This window comes from Ochlerotatus camptorhynchus, unplaced genomic scaffold, assembly GCF_037179485.1.
Source record: "Ochlerotatus camptorhynchus isolate MF236.1 unplaced genomic scaffold, CSIRO-AGI_Acam_v1.1 ptg000267l, whole genome shotgun sequence".
NCBI classification, from domain to species: Eukaryota; Metazoa; Arthropoda; class Insecta; order Diptera; family Culicidae; genus Ochlerotatus; species Ochlerotatus camptorhynchus.
Window position 1 is genome coordinate 1,279,209 of NW_027040757.1, and position 22,584 is coordinate 1,301,792.

Genomic DNA, 22,584 nt, shown 5'->3' on the forward strand with positions numbered 1-22,584 from the left:
GTCAAACATCGTTAAAAGCAACTCCAATAAAATATGCATGATTATCTTATAAGATATATCTTTTAGTGAGCAATATTCATCATGAAAACAGGTATATTTTACTGGATTTTCTCATAGTGCAAACTTTTATGATTTTCCATTAGTTTCTAGATTTTTTTTTAAGGCTTTATTAAAGAGATTTTTAGCCTTAGGCTAATTCATCTCTAAAGTTTCTAGATGTCTGTTCCCACCCGTTACATATCACCAGATTTTCACCATAAAATATATCAGACACTATTCATATACATCTTACCTATCGCTAACCACGTTCGAAGCAAAGTTTTATCAAGTATGTGAAATTACAATAGAAATCATTCCATATCGCAGTCATAGTTTTTAAGTGATAATCCGATGGAATCTATAAATCATCACATAGAATGAATAAATCTGCTGACATTGCTATGTTATAAGATGGATCCGATAAACGGTACATGTCGATTTGTTTCAGTGTAGTTCTTCTATTCTCCATGAGTGCCAACTTTGATTATTAGTGTACGTACTTCAAATCGGCCAATGAGAAGCTGGTTTGCGTTTGACAGAAAAGTGGTTCGTTTTCGCCCCGTACTGTCTCCTCTTCTATTAGGTCGCTAGTCCGATTGCACTCTAATGCCTTGTAATATCCTATTTAAAGTAAAAAGTAACGATTTTTATCGGTAAAAATACCGATAATTTTAGGTAATCGAAGCTTAGAGTGTAGCGCCCTTCGGTCTAGTGCTGCCTCCACTTTCATGAAATAAATCAAATCTGCGCACCCCCTGACACAATCGAACAACCCAGGACGCACACCCGACACCACTGAACTGAAAATGCTATTTTCTCCGCACGAAATGTCTCGCTCGACAAGCGAACCTCAGCAGCGATGATCGGAGCTCCGAAAGTGGAAAAGACTATAGTTCGAAAAAAAAACTCAAGTTTACGATTATTTTGTGTGTTGAGTCCGCAAGCGAGTGTCCCGCGCGTAGAAAGCGATTTTTCCAGTGGAAATAGTGTATTTTGCCGGGCAGAATAGTTGCCAAGCGCGAGACTAGTGCCGGAGGAATGTTTTTCCGGTCGCCGGGCTCGGAAACGCGCTGAACCTGGCAAGTTTTCCGTCGGTGTAAAACTCAGTTCCCCGTTCGTTCGCGCGGTGCGTGTGTGTCGTCCTCTGCCGTCTCCATCGCGGAGTACCAGACGTTCAGTGTGTGCATAGGAGGAAAAGAGTAGCAGCATACTACAATACCAATACAATATCCGAAAGCACCCCGAAAGAGTATAGCCAAAAAGTGGGAAAAAGAATAATATTCTCTTGTTTTGTTCCGGATTGGACGGCGCAACGGGAGGTACTGTCTGTGAAGGAAGTGCCGTTGGAAGATTCACCCGGGAAGGCGGTGCATCCGTCTTTCAGGGGGGTGGTACCATTCGGAGCATTCCTGTCGTGATGTTTTGATCGAGGAATCCTGGGATACGACGAACGGGAAGAAGAAGCCTGGTGCTGCTAGCTGCTGCTCTGTGGTGTACCAGCGAACAAGAGCTTTGGCTCGATCCATTTGGAGTATTTGAGTGTTCGAAAGTGAGTGCAAGGGAGATAGCACTAGGCAGCAGCATTAAGGACTCCTCTGGGATACAAGACTAGCAAGGAGTACTGGCCAGTGGAGCGCTTCCGGGATGTGGGACTAGGCAACCGGAATGCTGGACGTGATACGCAATGCCAAAACCTCCAGGAATGCATTTGTAAGTAGCTGTGGGAGAAATTTAATTGCGGTTCAATTAGGGCATATTCATTTTTTTTTATCATTGGGAAATGGGTCTCTATTTTTCGAACATTCACCAAAATGTTAGGTTAGCTTTGCGGCCGTGTCGCCAGATTGTTAGTTTTTTAAGCTAAAGGTTATTATTTTTTATAATGTTTCGAGCTGCAAATTGTTTTTTATTTATTTATTTATTTCCAAGCCTTTTGGGGTGAGAGGGGTGATCACTACACCACCGGCGCCGCTTGTATAGAAATCTTAAAACGAACGAAGATCTTTGGAATAATTTCTGAGCTGCCTGGTATCATATGAGAGATGTGATTGGATTGTTGGATGTTTTCAGAATGATATTTAATCAACCCGAAGTCTTGAAAGAGTATCCTGTGGACTTGGAGACATACTTCAAGTCCCCGCGTACATCGTACGGGTTAGGCAAAAATGTGCGTCTATCTTGAAAAACTGTCGCATTAATGGCCCTTCGCTCATTTTCAACTTCTATTCAATTTTCATACTGCCGTACTCTAACGGAACTATCCACCTACCCTCTTCTAAAGATCATTCTCTAGCTAATAAATCATCACACTAAAGCTTCATGTTAGCATTTCCAACCAACTCTGAGTATCCTGAGGTTATTATGGGGATCTCTGATCACCTAATGGACTTCGGAATAATTTGTGGGTAATCTGGTATCACGAGAGAACAACTAATAAATGTGATTTAATTTTTTGGTTAGTTGAAGATATTCAGATTCAGAAGATACTTGATTAACCTGAAGTCTTTTTTTTGTAATTGTATATGTAATTGTAATTTATTATCGTAACGTTAGCCTGTCGGTTACACCATTGCTCAGGTCAAGGAAAACACAACATTTGATTTTTAACTAAAGGATAACAATAAGTTATTAGTGGAAGTAGCTTTCTTAGTAGGTATGTAATTCTTAAACTAGGTTTGAGATCCTGTTGAGAGCGCTGTCTTGAATGCGCTGATCGTTGTCTGTCGTCGTGTTGCTAGAGGGAGCTGGTTCCAGATGATTGCACCTGCGATCATCACACTCTTTTTCTTCGATGTGGTGTGATGGGGAATCGCAAAGCAGCGGGCCCGCTCAAGCTGTCCTCTTCTCAGGTGTTGCTGCAGATAAGGTGGGAAAGTTCCTGCGTACCCTTGACGAATAAAACAGCTGATTCTATTCCGGTAATTTGTGTCCAGGTCGTGTCCCAAAATAGAGTTCCTTACAGCAGCAGTGGATTCTCTGCGTCTGAGGCCATAGACAAAGCGAACTGCTGCCTTGAAACAACGGTTTAGTTGATCACGGAGCGCTGATGACAGTCCAGGATAGTAAGTGACGTCACAGTAGGTGAAAAACGGCACGACCACTGCTTGCACCAGCTTTATTCGGGTTTGAACTGACAAAACTGGAGCGAATCTTCGGAGTGTCCGCAACGTTCCAAAAACTTTGGCCGTTATGTCGTTCACATGTCCATTCCACTTCAGGTTGCGATCCATCCTTAGACCAAGATTCACTACGTTGTCAGACAAAATAATGTGTTCTCCGCAGAAAACGATGTTAGTGGTTGGTGCTACCGCTCCTTCTTTGCAAAAAATAATTGCTTGCGTCTTCTTCGGGTTGGGGAAAAGAGAGTTCTGCCTGGCCCATCGCTCTATGCTTTCCAGATCGTTGTTTATGGCTTCGACGAGTTGGTCTACGTTTTGGATGGCACCAGAAATGTAGATCTGTAGGTCATCAGCGTAGAGCTGATAACTGCATCTCAGTCCACGGGAAAGGCTATTGATGTAGAGGCTAAATAGCAAAGCGCTCAAGCACGAGCCCTGGGGTGTACCATCTATCACTGATCTCTGGGAGGACATCACATTTCCTATCCGTACCGCCTGAGTGCGATGATCGAGGAAAGAAGAGATAAGGTGAAAGAAAATTCCTCTCGAAGTTTTCTCTGTAATTTGCGATGATCAACACAGTTGAAGGCCAACGAGAAGTCAACCAGGACCATAACTGTACACTGCTCGTTGTCGAAATGGTCATAAATATCGTGCGTCACTTTTGCCAAAGCTGTTGTTGTGCTATGGCCCTTTCTGTATCCTGATTGGTTCGATGCAAGCAACCTGCGATCGTCCGCTTCCACGTGCCCAACAATTTGGTCGAGCAGAATCTTCTCGAGAATCTTGGAGATGGCAGGGAGAACACTAATTGGCCGAAAGTGTTTAGGTTCAGTCTGATTTGTTACCTTTGGTATGGGCGTGATGAGACCTTTTTTCCAGACGGCAGGGAACGATCTGGCATCAATCACCGCATTGTACAGGTGAACCAGTACAGGCAGTACAAACGGGACCAACATCTTAACGAATTAGATAGGGATTCCATCTGAACCTGCAGCATTGGTTTGAACTTCCATAATCTTGCGTTACACTTCGTTGGCTGTAGTCCTTCGGAATTCGAACTGCATCCCACCACGGTCCCTAGCGGTACGGTGCGCCGGTTCAACTTCTGCTCTATTGTCAGTCACAAGCAGTCGATGTCCCTCGCAGAAGAAACGGTTCATCTCATCAGGATCAGCATGTTCAGCGGCAACGTTCTTCTTGGTGTTGTTATGCACACCCTCACACCGGAGGTTGCTCCAAAGCTTTTTTGCAGGGAGGTTGTGTGCAAAATGCGTTTCCCCGTATCGCTTCTTTGCTGCTGAGATCAACGATGCTGCCTTACTGCGTTTTCGTACGAAGTCGTTCCACTGATTGTCGTTCCTTCTCCTGTTGGGATTTCGCGTGTAGAGTGCGTGTGCTAGGTCTCTCACGGCAATGGCCCTTTCAATTTCTGTTGTAAACCATGGCGTACGTGCATCTTTTACAACAATTTCAAGTTCAGGAGCATGTGTGTCCATTAGGTTTTGCAGTTTGGTTGTTATTGTCTGTGCTTTAGTGTTAACGTCGTCGGTGTTGAGTGCCTCTCTGAAGTCCATTGTTTGGAAGTTTGCCTGAAGTGCAACAACATCAACATTACGGAAATTTCTGACCATAATACGCTGGATGCTGCTTTTCTAACTTTAACGTCGGAGATCAGGAAGATGATCTCATGATCTGAGAGGCTCGAGGATTTTGTCTTAGCTGTACGTATAGATTCAGGACTGTCTGTGATGAGTAGATCGATTGTCGTTGAACTTCTTTCTGCTATTCTTGTGGGTGGTGTTGGTAGGATGGTAAGGTGGAAGGCAATGTGAATACGGATGAGCGATCTCAGATTTCCTGATGACTGTTGAGCAGTGACGTTGATGTTAAAGTCTCCGGCAACGAAGATTCGGTCGAAGGCAAAATCCTGGACATCGAAAAGGAGCATCTCGTACTCTCGTGCAAAATGCGGGTTCGAGACGGAGGGATTGTAGATGGTGACGATTCCAATGTTGAGATCGTTGATTTTTACCTTAACGACGAGATACTCGAACCTTTGAAAAAAATATAAATTGGACTTCATGGAGAACTTAGAACACCTGAAGATCTTTGGAATAATTTCTAAGCAGTCTGGAATCACATGAGAGAATATATATTTACTGTAAAAGACGCAAGCGCTTTCACGAAATTCTGTGAAGATCCATGCATTTCCATAAAGTCATCCTTGGGATCTCCATATAATCTATTTTTATTTTTAGCAAGCTGCAATTGGCTGTATCTCTGTTTCGGAACGACTGCGATTACACTGCATCCGATTTACAATTTATAACCATACCTGATACCGTCTGGAACTTCACAGTCTTTCGAGCCTCAGATCGAAAACTGGAATCGCAGGAATCACACTGCACTGAAAATGTTGACAGCTGCTAGCAAAGAAAGACATTACTGGCAGACTCCAAGTTTTAATATATTCCTAAATTTTGAATACTTTCGTTTATTAAAATATAACTTTTCTTCAACTGCAAATAAATAAGCGAACAATAACAATAACGATGTATGTGCCCAAGCTGTACTGAATCTAATTTCGGCACAATGTGCTGAGTGACTTACCCCTGGTTATTGCCTCACTCAAGCCCTATAACTATTATCAGATGAATTTGAGAGGATTTTCGTTCGATTTATCATCTGTTGGAATATGAACAAATCAAATGACAATCATCCATATAATGAATGTTTTTAGCAGTGGCGTCTCGTAACCTCACTTTTTACCTGTTCAACAACTTTGAAAACGTTATTTAGGGTCATGTTAACATTCAAATCAGTTTCAAAAGGCATAGGGTCTTCTAATTTCACTGATTTGCATCCATTGGAACCAATATTGTTTTGTTTGTTTACGTTTTGAGAGTTCAGTGCCAACATTTCAAAGGGGCGTAATTGCTTTTGTAAACAATGGCTTTAGCCGTTGATTTCTCGCAAATTAAAGCACACTCCTCCAAATTAACAATGCTAGCTTGTAGAGGAAACATTCCTCTTCCTGTTGGTGTGATTAATTTTCATGAGTGAGCTTTTATTTGCGAGAAATCGACGGCTAAAGCCATTGTTTACAAATGCAATTACGCCCCTTTGAAATGTTGGTACTGAGTTGTTGAACAGGTAGTTTGAGGTTAGGGCGACGCCACTGGTTTTTAGATCGATTTGCGAAAACCAAAGTAGACATAAATCAAACATAAAATCATAGGATAATCGTATTATTTTCAACTAATTATTAAATTGAAATTATATGATCGATTTTCAGGTTAAAATCAGATGTACAACATCAAGTCATTTTACAATTTATTTATGATTATATTATATACAAGTTGTGATTTAAACTGAGCTGGCGGGTCCTTGAGAGACGAATGATGATGACGAGGTAGAGCCAATTGAAGGGCAAAGATGTTTTTATACAGCAGATTGATGTTGGCGTCGTTGACAGGAGTTGTCATTGATGTCATTACAGGAGCGATTGCTCAGACTCTTGGGAAACGTATCCGTAGGTTGCTATGGGGCCTGGGAAATAATAGGAAAACTTCAATAGTCTCATCGTGCACGTGCATCTGGAAGGAAACTTATCTTCTGGTCTCGTTAGTATAATTGGTCGACCACGACGTTCTGGATGATCCAGTAGCGCTGACGGTTCCGAATGCTGACATTCTTGAACATTAAATGCATGTGGGCTAGCAAAATGATACGGTATACTGACATCTGAGCATTTCAATTCCCTTAAGGCATTTGAAAATGTATAACAACTTTGCCATTTTTTGCGGTTATAAAAGATTTTATAGTTGAAATCAAATGATTTTAGTTATGGAACTATCTCAAATGATATTCCATTCGTTTCCATACTGAATGTTTTTCATTATATGTAACATATTTATTGTTAAAGAAATACTTACAAAAACATGTCAATATTCATTCACCACCCGCATAAACAATAACCATAAGATGCGCCTAACCACCAATTCGGGATATCATCCCAATTTTATGTGGTATGGTCGCACCATCTAAGATATCGTCAGTATATGGTACACGTTTATTAGGGCAATAAAAAAAGAGCATCACATGTTTCCGAATAGAAAATCATCCGACTGATTTTGTCATACGGTTTTCAGAAACATTGAAAATGGATGCAACTGAATGATGTTTCATTCTATAAATGGAGGGTGATTTTGTTCAGTGTACTGCACCATTTGGCTGTTTTTTATTGACGTTGGATAACGTCTTTCGGCAACAAACGGGGGTACAAAATAGAAAACAGTCATTTTGGATGCGTTACGAAAAATTAAAAGATTTTGAACGATAATAACTCAACCGTCTCTCGATATATTTACGAGATAATGGCATCAATCGATTGGAAATATTTCTAGCAATTTGCTGAATGTTTCAAAACTATTGATTTCATTCTGTAAACTATTGAAAAATGGTTAAAAGTAAACCATTGTCTAAAGATGGTGAAAATCGATTGATTTTTTTTATATTTTTATACTTTCTCCAACCGAGACATCAGATGCGAGTATCTGACACCTCTGATATTTTCTGTTCTACTATATTAGCGTCCAACAAGGTCACCCGTTCCATCATTGTCTATCCGATCGTCGACCCAGCAGCAGAGCAGCAGTACCAGAGCAGCGGAAGCAGAGCAACGGCAGCAGAGCCTGGGGGCGAAAGGGCAACTACGCCGAGTGCGTTGGTGCCAGTGCTCCGGTATACTGGGCCGCCGTCATGGAATGCCCAGCTGCTGCAGTTCTCAGTCGGTCGTATTCACCGTCTGCTCCGCAAGGGCAACTACGCCGAGCGCGTTGGAAAAATGGCCACCACATTATCAAGAAAGAGTTTAACGATTAATTTTCTAATGCCTTTCCGACACTTGAATATCGAAAGTTGAATCTTCGCAGAGCCATAGATTCCATTTTTATTGCATTTCTACAAAACTTATTTCAGAATCGAACTCGTCTTCACAGACTGTGTGAAGAAGAACAATGCATCATCGAGCACAACCCGTTCCGTTCCAAAATCGTCCTCATCACAACCTCCAAAACAACCATCTACCCTCTCGACATCTCGAGTGGATTTCCCGGTTCATCATACCACCTAGCGCTGTTCTACTGATTGGTAATAATATTTACCCGGAGTTCACCGCACTCGTGGTTGAAGCAAAGCCCCCGGCATGCAAACCGCTCATCAAAATCGCCATCGCCATCCGGTACCCATGCTCGGCATAACCATCATTCCAAAACCACAACCAAAACGGCCCTTTTCAGGGCCACCAATAATTCGACAAAGAGTTAGTTTTGAAGACAATTTTTTTCCAGAATATCACAGTTACACTTAAATTTGGGGACTATACTGGGGTGTGGGAACGCTGGAAGGGGAGATGCTGTCTGTCTTCGAACTACCAACATCATTCCAAAGCTCCTCCAGGGCGACAGAGCAAACCCAACAACATCAGCCCTACAAAACGGCCCTTTTCAGGGCCACCAAACTTTTGCAAAAGAGTTATTAAGGAATATTCCTAAAATATAATATACACAATTAAGTACAACACATAACAGACGTTATCCAACGCCAACCCTGCGGTCGTATCTAGTATACAACCCTTCCAACTTTTATTTTATTTATTTGTCGTCAATCAGTGTAGACCGTTTTACAATAGTGCTGTTGCCTTACATGCTATTTTAAAACATACGCTTTATTTGAAATTGTCAGCAAATGTAGACTGCATATACAAATATCTAAAAAAATAAAAATTGTTTTAAACTTAACGAGATGAAATCCTAGCAGTTAGTGTTCTCCTTACTGTATCTTTAGACATCGTTAGATCTATATGCTCACAATAATTATTATACACTCTCATCATTCTATTAATTGGTCCATTTTTACCATAATTCGTTCTGTGAGGTGACAGTTGAAATACATTTCGAGTTCTTAACATGCGTGATGGTACGTAAAAATTTAATCTTGCTAATATTTTTTCTGAATTTACGCGTTGTGAGATAATATCATTGACAAAGGAAATCATGGAAATTTCTCTTCGTTTCTTAAGTGTTTCAATGTTTATCAACATGCAACGGGACTCATAAGAAGGAAGGGGAAAAGAGGTCCAGCCTAGTTTCCTAAGAGCAAATAACAAAAACTGTTTTTGAACTGATTCCATACGATTTATATAAGTTTCATGGTATGGAGCCCAAACCACACTGCAGTATTCGAGAATTGATCTCACGTAAGCTATATAAAGTGTTTTGATGGTATATGGGTCTTTAAAATGATAACTAAATCTTTTTATGAATCCCAACATATTATTTGCTTTGTGAATTGTGGTATTCACATGATCTACAAATGTCAACTTCGAGTCAAGAATTACTCCTAAGTCCCTAATTTTATCGCACCTTACAACCAGCTGGTTTCCTAGAGTACATGTAAAATCTAGAGTAGTGTTTTTTCTGGAATATGATATAATATTGCATTTTTTAACATTAATATCCAGCAGACTTTTAACGCACCAGTTGTAGAAAACATCAATTTCATTTTTAAAATGTAGCAAATCAGAATTGTCAAAGATTTCCATGTACAGTTTCATATCGTCAGCATATATGAACATTTAAACGATTTAACACAAACTTCACGTCATCCACAAATAAAATAAATAATAAAGGACCTAAATGAGATCCCTGTGGAACTCCCGAGGTAACATTAACTGGCGAAGATATTTTTCCTTTAAAGCGGACCATCTGTGTTCTTTCTGTCAAGTATGATCCAATCCATTTTAAAAGTGTACTTGTCATACCTAAACGTTTTAATTTAAAAAGAAGTAAGGGAATGTCTACTCTGTCAAAGGCCTTACTAAAGTCAGTGTATAAGGTTTCAACGGTATTACCTCTATCCATTGCTTCAATAGAAAAGTTTACAAATTCCAACAGATTAGTAGACGTTGACCGACCTTTAAAAAAACCATGTTGATTATTTGAAATGCGATGCTTAACCTGGTATAAATATTTAAATATTGGAACTAAAAATGATTTCTTCCAAATTTTTGGAAAATCACCTGTTTTGAGAGATAAATTGTAAAGCCAAAACAATGGTTTAACAAAACTTGTTGCTATTTTTTTCAATAAAAATGGAGGTATTTCATCAGGACCAGGTCCTTTGCCAGCATCGAGACTTTCAAAAGTCATAAAAAATTCTTTAACAGTGATATTTTTAACTGATACGTCATTTTCCCCTTCATGTAGGTAAGAAAAATAGTTCAAATCGAGAGCATTACTGGATTTCTTATATGTGTTTTGGAAAAAACGAGCAAATAGGTTACAAATATCCTCACTATCAGTGCTATCACACTCTTCAAACTGCATGCGTGATGGGAATGTACATGACTTCATTTTTTCGTTCGCGAAGTTAAAGAACGTTTTGGGATCTGATTTTATATTGTTCTCTACTCTTGAATTGTAATTCTCATATGCTGACGATATTTCTGCCTCAAGTGCTCCGCAAATTTCAACGTATTTTTCTAAATTTTGTGACGTTTTAAACTTTTTATACGCCTTGTGTGCTTTTTGCTTCCTGTTTTTAATATTTCTGATTTCTTGTGTATACCACACAGGATATTTGGTACTGTTCACTATTCTCTTTTGTCTTTTAGGAACGAATTCTTCAATAATATTGTATAAGTTAGTATAAAATATGTCAACAGCCTTGTCCATGTTGTTTTCATCTTTTAAAAGGTTTTGCCAACTTATGTTATTCAGTCTGTTATTAAATTCAGGAAAATTTGCATTTTTAAAATCATAAACTAATTCAAAATCAACAACGCTTGGGCGTGACCGATGCGAGTCTGTGAACACTGAGTATTCAATAGCCGTATGAAATTTTTCATTCTTCCATAATGGAACTGCTGCTTCTACAATACAAAAATCTTCTGTACAATTAGTAAACATAAGATCCAAATAGGAATTGAGCTGGTTACGAACATGGTTAATTTGATGAAGTCCCAAGTGGCTGATTTTATCAAAGATGAATTGCAAAGTATCGTTTTCTCCTACAATTGGTAACAACAGAGAATCATTATCACTATCCTGTATAAAATAAACAGTATTCTGGTTATAATCTTTGGGTTACAATTTGACAGATGGGAAGTTATTGATTAACCCTGCTATCCGAGCATGGTTATTTCTGACGGACAAGAAGTTGATTTTGACAACCGTGGCTGAGTTTTGCACGAAATTTTCGAACATGAAAAAAAACTTCCGGAATGTCACTTTTAGCTTCGAGTTAAATTTAACTAGGCAAATGGTTCACAGCTCGTTCTTCTTCTGTTTTTTAAATGATTACAATTACATCTGTCACGGCAGTAAATAAGGGCTAGTGGCTTTCACTATATGAAGCTCACCAAATACATTTTAAACAGAGTTCCATTCGAGTTTCAAACCAGCTCAGAAATAGAACAGATTAGTCGAGCAGATGCAAATCTGGTTCAAAACAGTGCTAGAATAATGAAACTGCTACTTAGCATTGCGACGGGTGCGTTTCTGCTCTAGTTTCAAATTGAAACAGTCCATATAAAATACAACAGCATTGCGATCGGCCTAAGGTGTATTTGGTGAACTTTCACATACATTTGACACTTGGAAAATAAATTATAACGTTCGAAAATTTCTCTGTTGATGATCTTTCGATTTTCAAGAAGGTGTTTGTCAACATTAAATCCTGGTCTGTCAGAAATAAGAGTGGCGCAATAGCAGGTTTGTTTGAAAATTTTCCATCTGTCAAATTTAAGTGAAATTTAACCAAAATGATGGATGGAACACAGCCTAAGATTGTTTGTTCGAATGATGATATTGTATGCTATATGCCATTTTAATAGAAACAAAGCGATCGATTCAACCTCTGCTGGTGAATAGAAAAACGTCGAAAAGAGTGTTGGGTGTTGGTGAAGCGGTGCATTTAGCAACGTGAAGAGCTGCAGTGTAGAAATAATATAGGCCTTTTTAATAGAAACTAAACGATCGATTCAACCTCTGGTGGTGAATAGGAGAACGTCAAAAAGAGTGTTGTGAGCATAAATTTTTGCCTTGAGAGATAGGAAGCGGAACACTTTTTTTACTTTTCCTGATAAATTGATTCATCTGAGATGCTGCAAAACTTAATCTACAGTTGAAAAATTTAATTCTGTAACGGTTTTGAAAATATCCTGCTGGTGTTCAGGAATATTTTTGTTGAGAAAAATGGAAAATTAGAAAAGTGCCTTAGTGGTTACGATCTTCCGGATTTCTTGTGTGTGAATAGTTAAGGTGCAAATCAGTTCAGATTTGTGGAAAATCGTACAATAAGACAATTACCGATGGAAATTGGCAAGATTTTGAATGAAAAATGCTGTTATTTGCGTTGGGGAAAATACTTATTCTGATGTAAACAAACGGTTTGGTTGACGTTTCTTCTCGAACTCGCGTGGCGCACTCTACGTTGGTGGTGCATTAAAAAGGCGTATAGGTCTAAGTTAGCCATGAGTTATTTGAATAAAATTCGTTCTTCTTTTGTCGGCGCTCTTACGGACTAGACGCTATTTTACTTTGCTCCATTTCTCCCAAGAGGTTATGGGCCCAGCAAGTTACCATAGCAACCGATAAACAAAGTGATTTTTTTTCCGCCGTGCGTAAGTTATGTCGTTTTCGTTTTTACTACACTACACCGGTGTAGTGTAAGCAGCAATAAGTGCGAGTCATTGACAGTTCATCATCACTTCTTTGTTAGCAAAGGTGCGACCGATAGCTACACCCTAATTTTTTTCGGTGTTCGGCAGTGTAGCACCGGTGTAGCTACACCGCAAAAACGAAAACGACATTAGTCGCGTTCGGCAGTGTTCTGTCGGTACTTCATAACGATTACCGATGACTTCACGCGGTACTCGCTGGTGTATTTTTTGAAGAAAAAATGAGGAGATGAAGACAACGTTCTGCAGGTCACCGAAAGTAATTCGATCGGACCAAGGTGGTGAGTTCAAGAATCAGCAGCTAGAGAATTTTTGTCGTCAAGAGGGCATTCGGCAGCAGTTTAGTACCAGCCACCCGCCCCAGCAGAACGCCAAAGCAATACTGGGGCGAAGCAGTAAACACGGCGTTTGCCGTCAAGTGCCGTGCCGGAAACGCCATACAAACTGTGGACTGGATAGAAACCAGACGTCACCCATCTTCGATTGTTCGGATCACAAGCCAAAAGAGAAGCGTACGAAATTGGACCCAAAGTCGACGAAAATGACCTTCGTCGGTTATTCGCAGCAGCACAAGGGCTACCGTTTCCTGGATCTAGCGACGAACAAGCTCGCCGTATCTCGAGATGCCAGGTTCATTCCAGCAGATGAGGTTCGGGAAACCGGACCTCATGAGGGAAGTATCGTTTTTTATCCTTTCAAACCTATTTCCGTTGAGGATGATGAGAAACCCGTTGTTACAGCCGATAAATTCGAGTTAGAGCTTTCGGAATCCGATGAAGACGATTTCGAAGGGTTTTCTGATGGATACTTCAGCGCCGGAGAGGATTTTGACACTGCCACCGAGGACGAAGCGGAGGATGTACGACGGTCCAGTCGTAAAAACAAAGGTGTGTTATCGTTGCGGTATCCAGAAACCACCCGCCTAGTGTCCAATCAGCACGATGAACCCCGTACCTATGATGAAGTTATACGCAGCCAGGAACGCCACGAGTGGAAGAAGGCAATGGATGAGGAATTCGCAATCCTTCAAGAAAACTCGACATTAGGGATCGTGAAGCTGCCATCGAAACAAAAACCAGTCGGATGCAAATGGATCTTTAAGAAGAAGCTGGATGAGTCGGGCCAAGTGATCCGCTACAAAGCACGACTCGTAGCACAGGGCTATAGTCAGAAGTTCGGCACCGACTACGACGAGGTTTTTGCTCCAGTAGCCAAACAAACTACGTTTCGAACGCTGTTGACGATTGTCGCTCGTCGATCCCTGCAAGTCAAGCACATCGATGTGAAATCAGCATACCTGCACGGAAAGCTCACCGAGACCATTTACATGAAGCAACCAATGGGCTATCAAGTAGGATCTGAGGAGGTGGTGTGTTTGTTGTGCCTCTACGTTCGGCGCATCAATAATCAATTATCGTTCATATTGTTGTACGTCGAGGATCTACTACTACCTGTCGAAACGATTCAGGCTCACGTGCCTGGGGGATGTCGCCAACTACCTCGGCATACAGGTGGAGCAAACATGTTCCGGCAGTTTCTTGTTGAACCAATCAGCTTACATCCGGAAGATTGCTGAACCGTTTGACATGGGCCAAGCGAAGCCATCGAAAATACCCATGGATCCAAACGTGAAGCAAAAGAAGGAGGAGTGTATGCCATCCGGCGAGCGTTACCAGAGTCTGGTCGGTGCTTTGCTATACGTTGCGGTGTACACCAGACCCGATATTGCGATTGCTGCGTCTATTCTGGGACGAAAGGTGAGCTAACCTACCGAAGCGGATTGGTCCGAGGCGAAGGGGACTTTACGGTACCTCAAAGCAACAGCTGACTTGAAGCTTGAGCTTGGCGGAACCGGCGGTCTCGAAGGATTTGTGGATGCAGACTGGGCTGGTGACAAATCGGATCGAAAATCAAATTCCGAGTTCGTTTTTAAACTCGGAGGTGGTCCAATCAGCTGGGCCACTAGGAAACAGCAATGTGTCAGCCTGTCGTCTACAGAAGCTGAGTACGTTGCGCTATCCGAGTCTAGTTATGAGCTACTCTGGCTGTTGAAGCTAATGGAGGACATAGGCGAGGTCGTCGATGGGCCAGTGGTGATGCACGAGGACAACCAGAGCTGCATCGCCATGCTGTCATCCGAAGGAGGGAGCCGACGAACCAAACACATTCATACACGGTTCAACTTTGTGCGAGAACTGATGTCGACTGGCGTGATGGAAGTCAGCCACTGTCCAACGGAATCAATGATCGCAGACATACTCAGGAAGCCTTTGGCGAGAGTTCAGCTGGAGAAGTTCCGTACCATGATCGGTCTGAAGTTCTTCGACGTTGAGGAGGAGTGAAGCGGTACATTTAGCAACGTGAAGAGCTGCAGGAATTTGGTTGCCTTCAAGTGCAATAACTAAAGGAGGATGGTGTGTTTACAAATGTCAGATAGGACCTTTTGAAATGTTTATCTAGAATTGGTCTATTTGAAAAGTGACGCGAAAAGTGGCAAATCAAAGTTAGAACCCATGAAGAATAGAAGAACTATGAAAGTGATGATCGTTTCAAAATTTGGCACGGTGAGATATACGAGTGCAATCTTAAAACAAATTATTTTAATAAAGTCTGGTTAACGCTACGTAAGTAGAACACTTACGGGCTACTCAATAGACCTATAATAATATAATATAGAAGAAAATAATTTCTTTTCAGATTTTTAATTGTGTACCGTGAATGCACCACATAACTCCTCGGACTCAATAATTTACGACTATTTGTAATCTATATTTTTGAAATGTTACTACTGCAAATATTAGTTCCAGTGCTCTAGGGATGACAGTGTAATAAAGTTTTAAAAAATATCTCGACTACATCAAAATTCGATCAAAAATAGACGAGAGAAAGAGTGATTGAGTGAACCCCCAGATATCCGGCAGCACTTCCATTGACACTACTGCTCTTTACCTTTTGCTTATGCACCCTCTCCGTTTTCCTTTTTTTTTGTTTCACACTTTAATCATGTTCGAACTTTTTTTTTGTTATTGAAGGTAGCTTCCATTTTTATTTTCCTCCTTCTCTTTCGCTCATTCGAAAATAAAATATTTTTATTCGCACGTTTTATTGGATCCGTGCTGCTGCGGCAGTGAGCAGCAGCGCTTCTGGTTTGGCTGGCATGCCGCGATGACTGCTGAGGTCAATCATTCATATCTTTAGCTGGTTGTGATTCTTCTGTGTGGTACCTCACTTCTTCTGTCTATACCGTCTATACAAAACACATCATCACAGACACACATACTTGGTTTGGTGGCTGAGACTACTTCTTTTTGTTCTTTTGTCTTGCATGCCGTTCTCGCTGCTGATACCGGGCGATGACGATGATTATGAGGAAGATGTGAGTGAAGACAAACGGAGAGGGCAAGGGGCAAACGTTTGAGAAAGTGCGAAAATTCGATTCTCCGTCGATATCTCGGGTGATCTTCGTTGATACTGCTAACTCCTCCTTCGTATGGTCTCGATGATTAAAGAGGAAGCCGAATGATGCGAAGTTCAAGGAGGCGATTGGAGGATGTTATCGGATATAATATATTATCTGATTTATGAATGAAATCAACAATCTATTGTCATTTAGAATATACCCTCTATTCTGCGAGTTGTGTGTGTCATTTGATTTGCACGGAGAGAGGAACTTCGAACTTCCTTCCTTTTTAGCTTCCCTGGATCTGTCTTTGAATGCCATTGAACTCATTGTCATTGTACCAATTGATAAGGCCCATTTGTATGTTTCCAAAATCAGAATACACTACTGTCTTCCTAAATATACTATCAAATTCTAAATGCATTCTCTTTTTCCGTATCTTTGTAGATCTCGCCTGCAACGACAGAACAGAGCTAAAATGGACAGTACAGCCTCAGACCCAGTGACCCGACCTGCGTAGGGCAAACGTAGTGCTTTGATCCGGCAAATGATTATACTATGCTGGTGGATAGCATAGATCCAACTGTTAGAACTGTTGGGATGTGTCATATAAAGCAAAAAAGCACCGCCGAATAGTAGTGTATAAGAAAAACAAAAACAGTGAAACAAACCGTGAAAGTAATAACCAAAAGAGCAATAACACTTTGTAATCCAACAACGCACTTATTAGCACAGCAGCAGTAGGGTGACACGTTAGTGTACTATCGATAGTGAATGTGTATAGTCTTCGTTTTAATCTGGTGTTCAGTCGTCCCAGTAAGTGTATCCTCCGGTTGAGCAATCAAACAGGCGCGCGGTTCCTGCAGCTGTTTAGTGCTGTCACCGGGGTTAGCAAAGTAATGACACATAATCTGGGAATGGCTTCCTACCGTATGCCAGGACCCGGACTCGGTTGTCCGCCGGATTTCAAATCACCCTCGGAATCACCCCAGCTGCCAATTTCTGCGCCGAGTCAACCGAAAAAGCGGAGGAAAACATCGAACGCTAACAATGCGAACTCAGCAGCCTCGCAACCGACGCCATCTCCCTCGCCCCAGGATTTACTGCCACCTCCGCCTACCGGATACGGCGATACGATCATTGCGTCGAATCCCTTTGACGATACGCCCACGCATACGCCTTCGCCCCACTTAAGTCACATGCATCACGGAGGTCCGGGAATGATGGGCCACATGGGCGGAGGTGCTATGGGACATGGTGGTCCAATGGGAATGGGTCCCATGGGTATGCATCCTCATCACATGACCGGTCCCATGAGTCATCATGGGCCTCCACATGGACCCCCTCATGGGGGGCCTCATGGTGGACCTCATGGCGGTCCAATGCATGGAATGCCACCTCATGGAATGGGACACGGGCCAGGACATGGATCTCCCCATCATGCCATTGGGCCGCACGGTCCAATGGGACCTGGAGGGCCACAGGGTCCACCGATGCGAGGTATGAGCCCAATGGGAATGGGCAGCCCCATGGGTCATCCAATGCATATGAACTCTGGCATGGGACAAATGGGTGGAATGGGCCCTCATGGACCTATTCAACGAGGAGGAATGAGTCCCATGGGAACGATTCCTGGTGCTCAAATGGGTGGATTGAGTCCAATGGGTGGTATGAATCAAAATTTGTCCCCCATGGGTCCGATGGGTGGCATGTCACCGATGAGTCAGCAACAAATGAACAATAAATCCGTCGGAAGTCCCATGAGTGGAGGAAACATCGGCAGCCCGATGAATTCAATGCCTGGAATGGGCTCACCTCACGGAGGCCAAGGACAGATGATAGGAAGTCCGATGAATACGAGTGGTGGTCATATAAACAATGGCCCTATGGGTCCCCCCATGAACAGTCCCCTCGGAAATGGTCCCCCAAATCACGTTCCCTTAGGTCCCAATTCGGCCGGCCATAGTCAACCGGTGTCGTCCGCGGGACCAACTGGTGGTGGTCAAACGTCACCGAACGTAGCCGGAGTAAATAGTAATAATAGGATGAACCTACCCAATGGTGCAATGGCAAATCAGCAATCAGGGAACCTTAATCAATTACCTCATCAGCTGGGTCCTCAACAGCAATCGAATAATAGTCAGCAGGGTCCCCAGGGACAATCCCAACAACAGCATGCAAATAACCAACAACATATACAAGTGAGTCAACCGCACCCGTCGCCTTCGATGGTGACGAATCAACAACAGCAACCGAATCAATCTCCTGCCGCTCAGTCCCAGCCACTTCCACCTCATCCTCCTCATCCGCAGCAACAGCAATCACACGCTTCTCCGCTACCACAGCAATCGCCCCATGCTCAACACGCCCAGGGACCAGGTGCTAGTAGTGGGCCCGTAGGTAGTGGTCCAGGTTCTGGAGGAAGTGGACATGGCGGTCCTATGGGACCTGGAGGACCTCAGCAGCAGCAAATGAACCCAGGTGGTATTGGAGGACCGGGAAGCAATAGTTTAGGCGGTATGAACCCAGCTGGTATGGGTCCCGGTGGAATGGGAGGAATGCCACCGAATTCAATGGGCAGTATGAACCACCATCCACCTCACCATCCCGGAAATCATCCTGGTAATCATCCTGGAAATCATCCCGGAAATCATCCCGGAAATCACCCCGGAAATCATCCTAGTAATCATCCTGGTAATCATCAGCAGAATCCTCACATGCCACCGTCGTTGGGAGGTGGTGGAGGAGGACCGAACAGCATGCATCATCACATGGGAATGCCACCTCACGGAAATATGCCACCTGGTCACGCGGGACACAGGCCACCAATGGGACCAGGAGGACCAATGGGTCCCGGAGGACCCGGTGGAATGGGCATGGGAGGGCCAATGGGCGGCCCAATGGGACATATGGGTGGAATGGGCGGCGGTATGGGTGGCAGTCCGTTGCATTCTCCCCACATGATGGGTGGTCCGATGGGAGGTGGCCCAGGTGGACCAGGAGGACCGATGGGTGGTCCTGGTGGACCTATGGGCGGACTGGGCCCGCCAGGAAATGGACCTCCTCCGAATCATCACCATCACATGGGAATGTTCGGTCCCAAACCGATGCCGGTGACGTCGGGGAAACTGTACCCACCGGACCAGTCGAAAGTGTTCAACCCGCAGAACCCGAATGCACCACCGATCTATCCCTGCGGTGGCTGCCACAAAGAAGTGCATGACAACGATCAAGGAATACTGTGCGAATCTGGCTGCAACTTTTGGTTCCATAGGTGAGTTATATTAAAACCTGCTAATTGTGTCTTTCGAAACGCCAGCGACAGCGACGTTCTAGCGTTTTTGTCCCACGGTACAAGCTTATACAAATACATCCAATCAATTTCTTCTAGTAGTCAACTTAAACACTAAGTTTGCAACGGCTCAAGATCGAAGGACAAGCTCTTTAAATTAGATTGAACTCTCCGTCTCTTTTGAATTCACTTCGTCGATTATGAAGTAGAAACTAACTCGAATATTTTAAATAGGGGAAAAGTTGGCTTCGGCAATACCTTAACCTATTATCGTCAGGGGGTAAAAAACGTCCTTGAGAGCTCAATTTTGGCATGTGGATACTTTGTGTTTTAGAGCAACTTTTGGCCAAATTTGAGTGCTCTAGGACTTTGTTTACCCCCCTGACGATAATAGGTTAAGGTATTGCCGAAGCCAACATTTCCCCTAGGTACTTCACCAGTAATTTAGCCCTGTCTGTTTTTACATCGTTATGGTTATGCACCGGTCGATTACTTCAACTGGAGATAGAACCACCGACGGTAGAAACAACATCAAACCGATATCGGATTTTTAAATATCGGCTATCGTTATCGATAATTTAGACCCGATATTTTTTGATAATATCGGAGATAATTCGGGGATATTTCAAATTACAATAAATTAATCTAACTAATTAAATTTCATTGAACAAAAATTTCTTAAACATTTTAAAATTGTTTTTTTATCGGTATTGTTAGCTAGTGATCCATTGATTCCGGAAGATTTCCGAGTTTGTGCACATCCTCTGCATTCCACCAGTATATGGTGAACTGTTACAGAACCTAGATACAGGTGGGGGGTTGTGGTTCTTTAAGTGTGAATGAGTAAGCCGGGTATGCCCTATTCTAATTCGGGTTGTTTTGAGGCGCAGTTTCGATCGTTGTATCTAGCAGGTGTTGGCTTAAATCATCGAAATTGGGCCTGACTTTGATCCCATTTCAATACCCATGCTTAACAAATCCTACTTTTTATCGCATGTACAACATCTTGGGATGGTATCGGGATTTCAAGTTGCGGTTGGATTCGTCTTTGTTTGGCCAGTTCGTCAATTGTTCCGTTGTCAGCGATACCGGAATGACTAGGGATTCAGCTAAACGTAATGTCTCGTTCCTCTATGTTGTTTTTTTTTCGATGGACTGGGTGTTTGGACCGACCTCCACTTAGTACTTAGTGCATCGAGGCAACTAGCGGAGTCGGTTAGGATAATGCTTTTTTTTTTCTGGCCTTGGATATTCGATATAGCTGTTTTTAGGGCAAATGCTTCGGCTGAGAATACGCTGCATATGTCAGGCAAGCCGAAAATAACGTTTGTGTTGTATGTACACAACTATTCCAGCACCGGTTCGATTGTTCTCTTTGGAGTCATCGATGTATATCTGCTCGTGATCGTGATAACGAGTAGTTATGAAATCCATGAACTTTGGTAGTACGATGCTCCTGTTTGTGCCTGCTCTGATGTTGTTCCTAAGGTTGTTATCGATTTTTTGGGACTGGTGCATACCACTCTCTATCTGCAGCTCTTAGAGTTCTGCATACGTCTGGGAAACACCATCCGGATGGTTCCCTTCGCTCTTTTTGTCAAAGGATACTTGGTTGCTTCATGGCGGTTTCCGTTAGTCGGGCAGTTTGCTGACATAAGCTTTGGATAAGACACTTAGTGAAAGACGGTCAATCAGCCTTAGTCATTATAGAAATGATGGGACTAGTCGGAAATGCAGCAGATGCCTGCTGCGAACTATGTCATTGTACGTGGGTCCTAGGATTCGTTCATTTGCTTCGATGTTGATACTCGTGATTCCCAGGTCGTAAAAAAGTTTCGATAAGACCAGCGCTGATCCTATTCTCTGCAGAGTTGGCGATTACTCCTTTTGAGTATTCGTAGAATGTTGATTCTCCTGCGACAGCTTTGTTTAGTGGCTGCAAAATGACTTGGAAAATTTAACTTAGAGTAGAGTTGGACCCCAAGAATTTTCACTTATCACTATTGGGATTGGAGTTTTGTTGATCTTTACAGCCTGAACGCGTTTTCGGTGGCGTAGGTAGCAGACGTGAAGTTGTTTGGATTTGCTTGGCAAAGTCAACAGTAGTTGCCCACTCAACAGCTTTTCTAAGAACTGTACGAATAGCATCGACAAACCGACAAGAATGACCATAGCAAAAAACAATAAAATTTCTGACCAACCACACTGACATCTGGCTCCGTGTTCGCGAAAAATATTTAGCTAAGCCATGAACCCGCCTGCAAAAGTTATGACTTGGTTCTTGATCTATTCTGGACAATTATTTTTATCTAGATAAAAAAAAATCGTATGGTTTTGACAGTTCGGATCACTGCACATTTAAATCGACCGTTTACGATTTTCGGGCATAAGTCAGAACTAAGGGTCATGTCGGTTTGTCAGTGCGAATAGTTTCATGATTGGTTCCTCTTGCTCTGAGAATTACATCGTCTGCGTATAGGAGGATTTCAACTCCGGTAGGTATGGCCTTGAAAATTGGATGCATAGCCACGAGTAAAAAGACAGAAAGGATTGGAGGAGGGGGTCTTCCAAATCTCCCAATCAGGTGAGTATAATTCAAGATCTGTCTTGGAACATCCCCTGCCTGATGTCGTTGCCAATTCTAGATCGCAATGCAGCCCCCGCCAGGCTACTTATCGTCACAGTCAGTCACCAGAACGCTGGTAGGATGAATTCCAACATCGATGATTATCGCTTAGCGGTTTCGGATCGTTGCTTCGACGTCATCGCTCTCACTGAGACTTGACTCGATACTCGCACATTGTCAAATCAAATGTTTGGTTCCGAATACGAGGTTTTTCGATGCGATCGGAATCCGCACAACATCCGCAAATCTACTAGTGGAGGCGTTCTCATAGCGGTCGGCTCTGGCTTGAAGGCAAAAGTTATCGAAAACGATCCATGGAATTGTGTGGAACAAGTTTGGATTGCAATTAAGCTCGCTGACCGC

General features: G+C 42.6%; 1 protein-coding gene across 1 annotated transcript in view; it reads left to right on the top strand.

The window, feature by feature from the left end:
* Positions 1 to 942: 942 nt before the first annotated feature.
* Positions 943 to 22,584, top strand: part of LOC135705437 (protein pygopus-like) — a 29,080-nt gene continuing 7,438 nt past the window's right edge. Inside the window, exons 1-2 of the mRNA XM_065227178.1 lie at positions 943 to 1,749; positions 16,751 to 19,577. Coding sequence (XP_065083250.1) covers positions 17,203 to 19,577 — 2,375 coding nt within the window. The 5' untranslated portion in view covers positions 943 to 1,749; positions 16,751 to 17,202. The remainder of the gene's footprint in view (positions 1,750 to 16,750; positions 19,578 to 22,584) is intronic.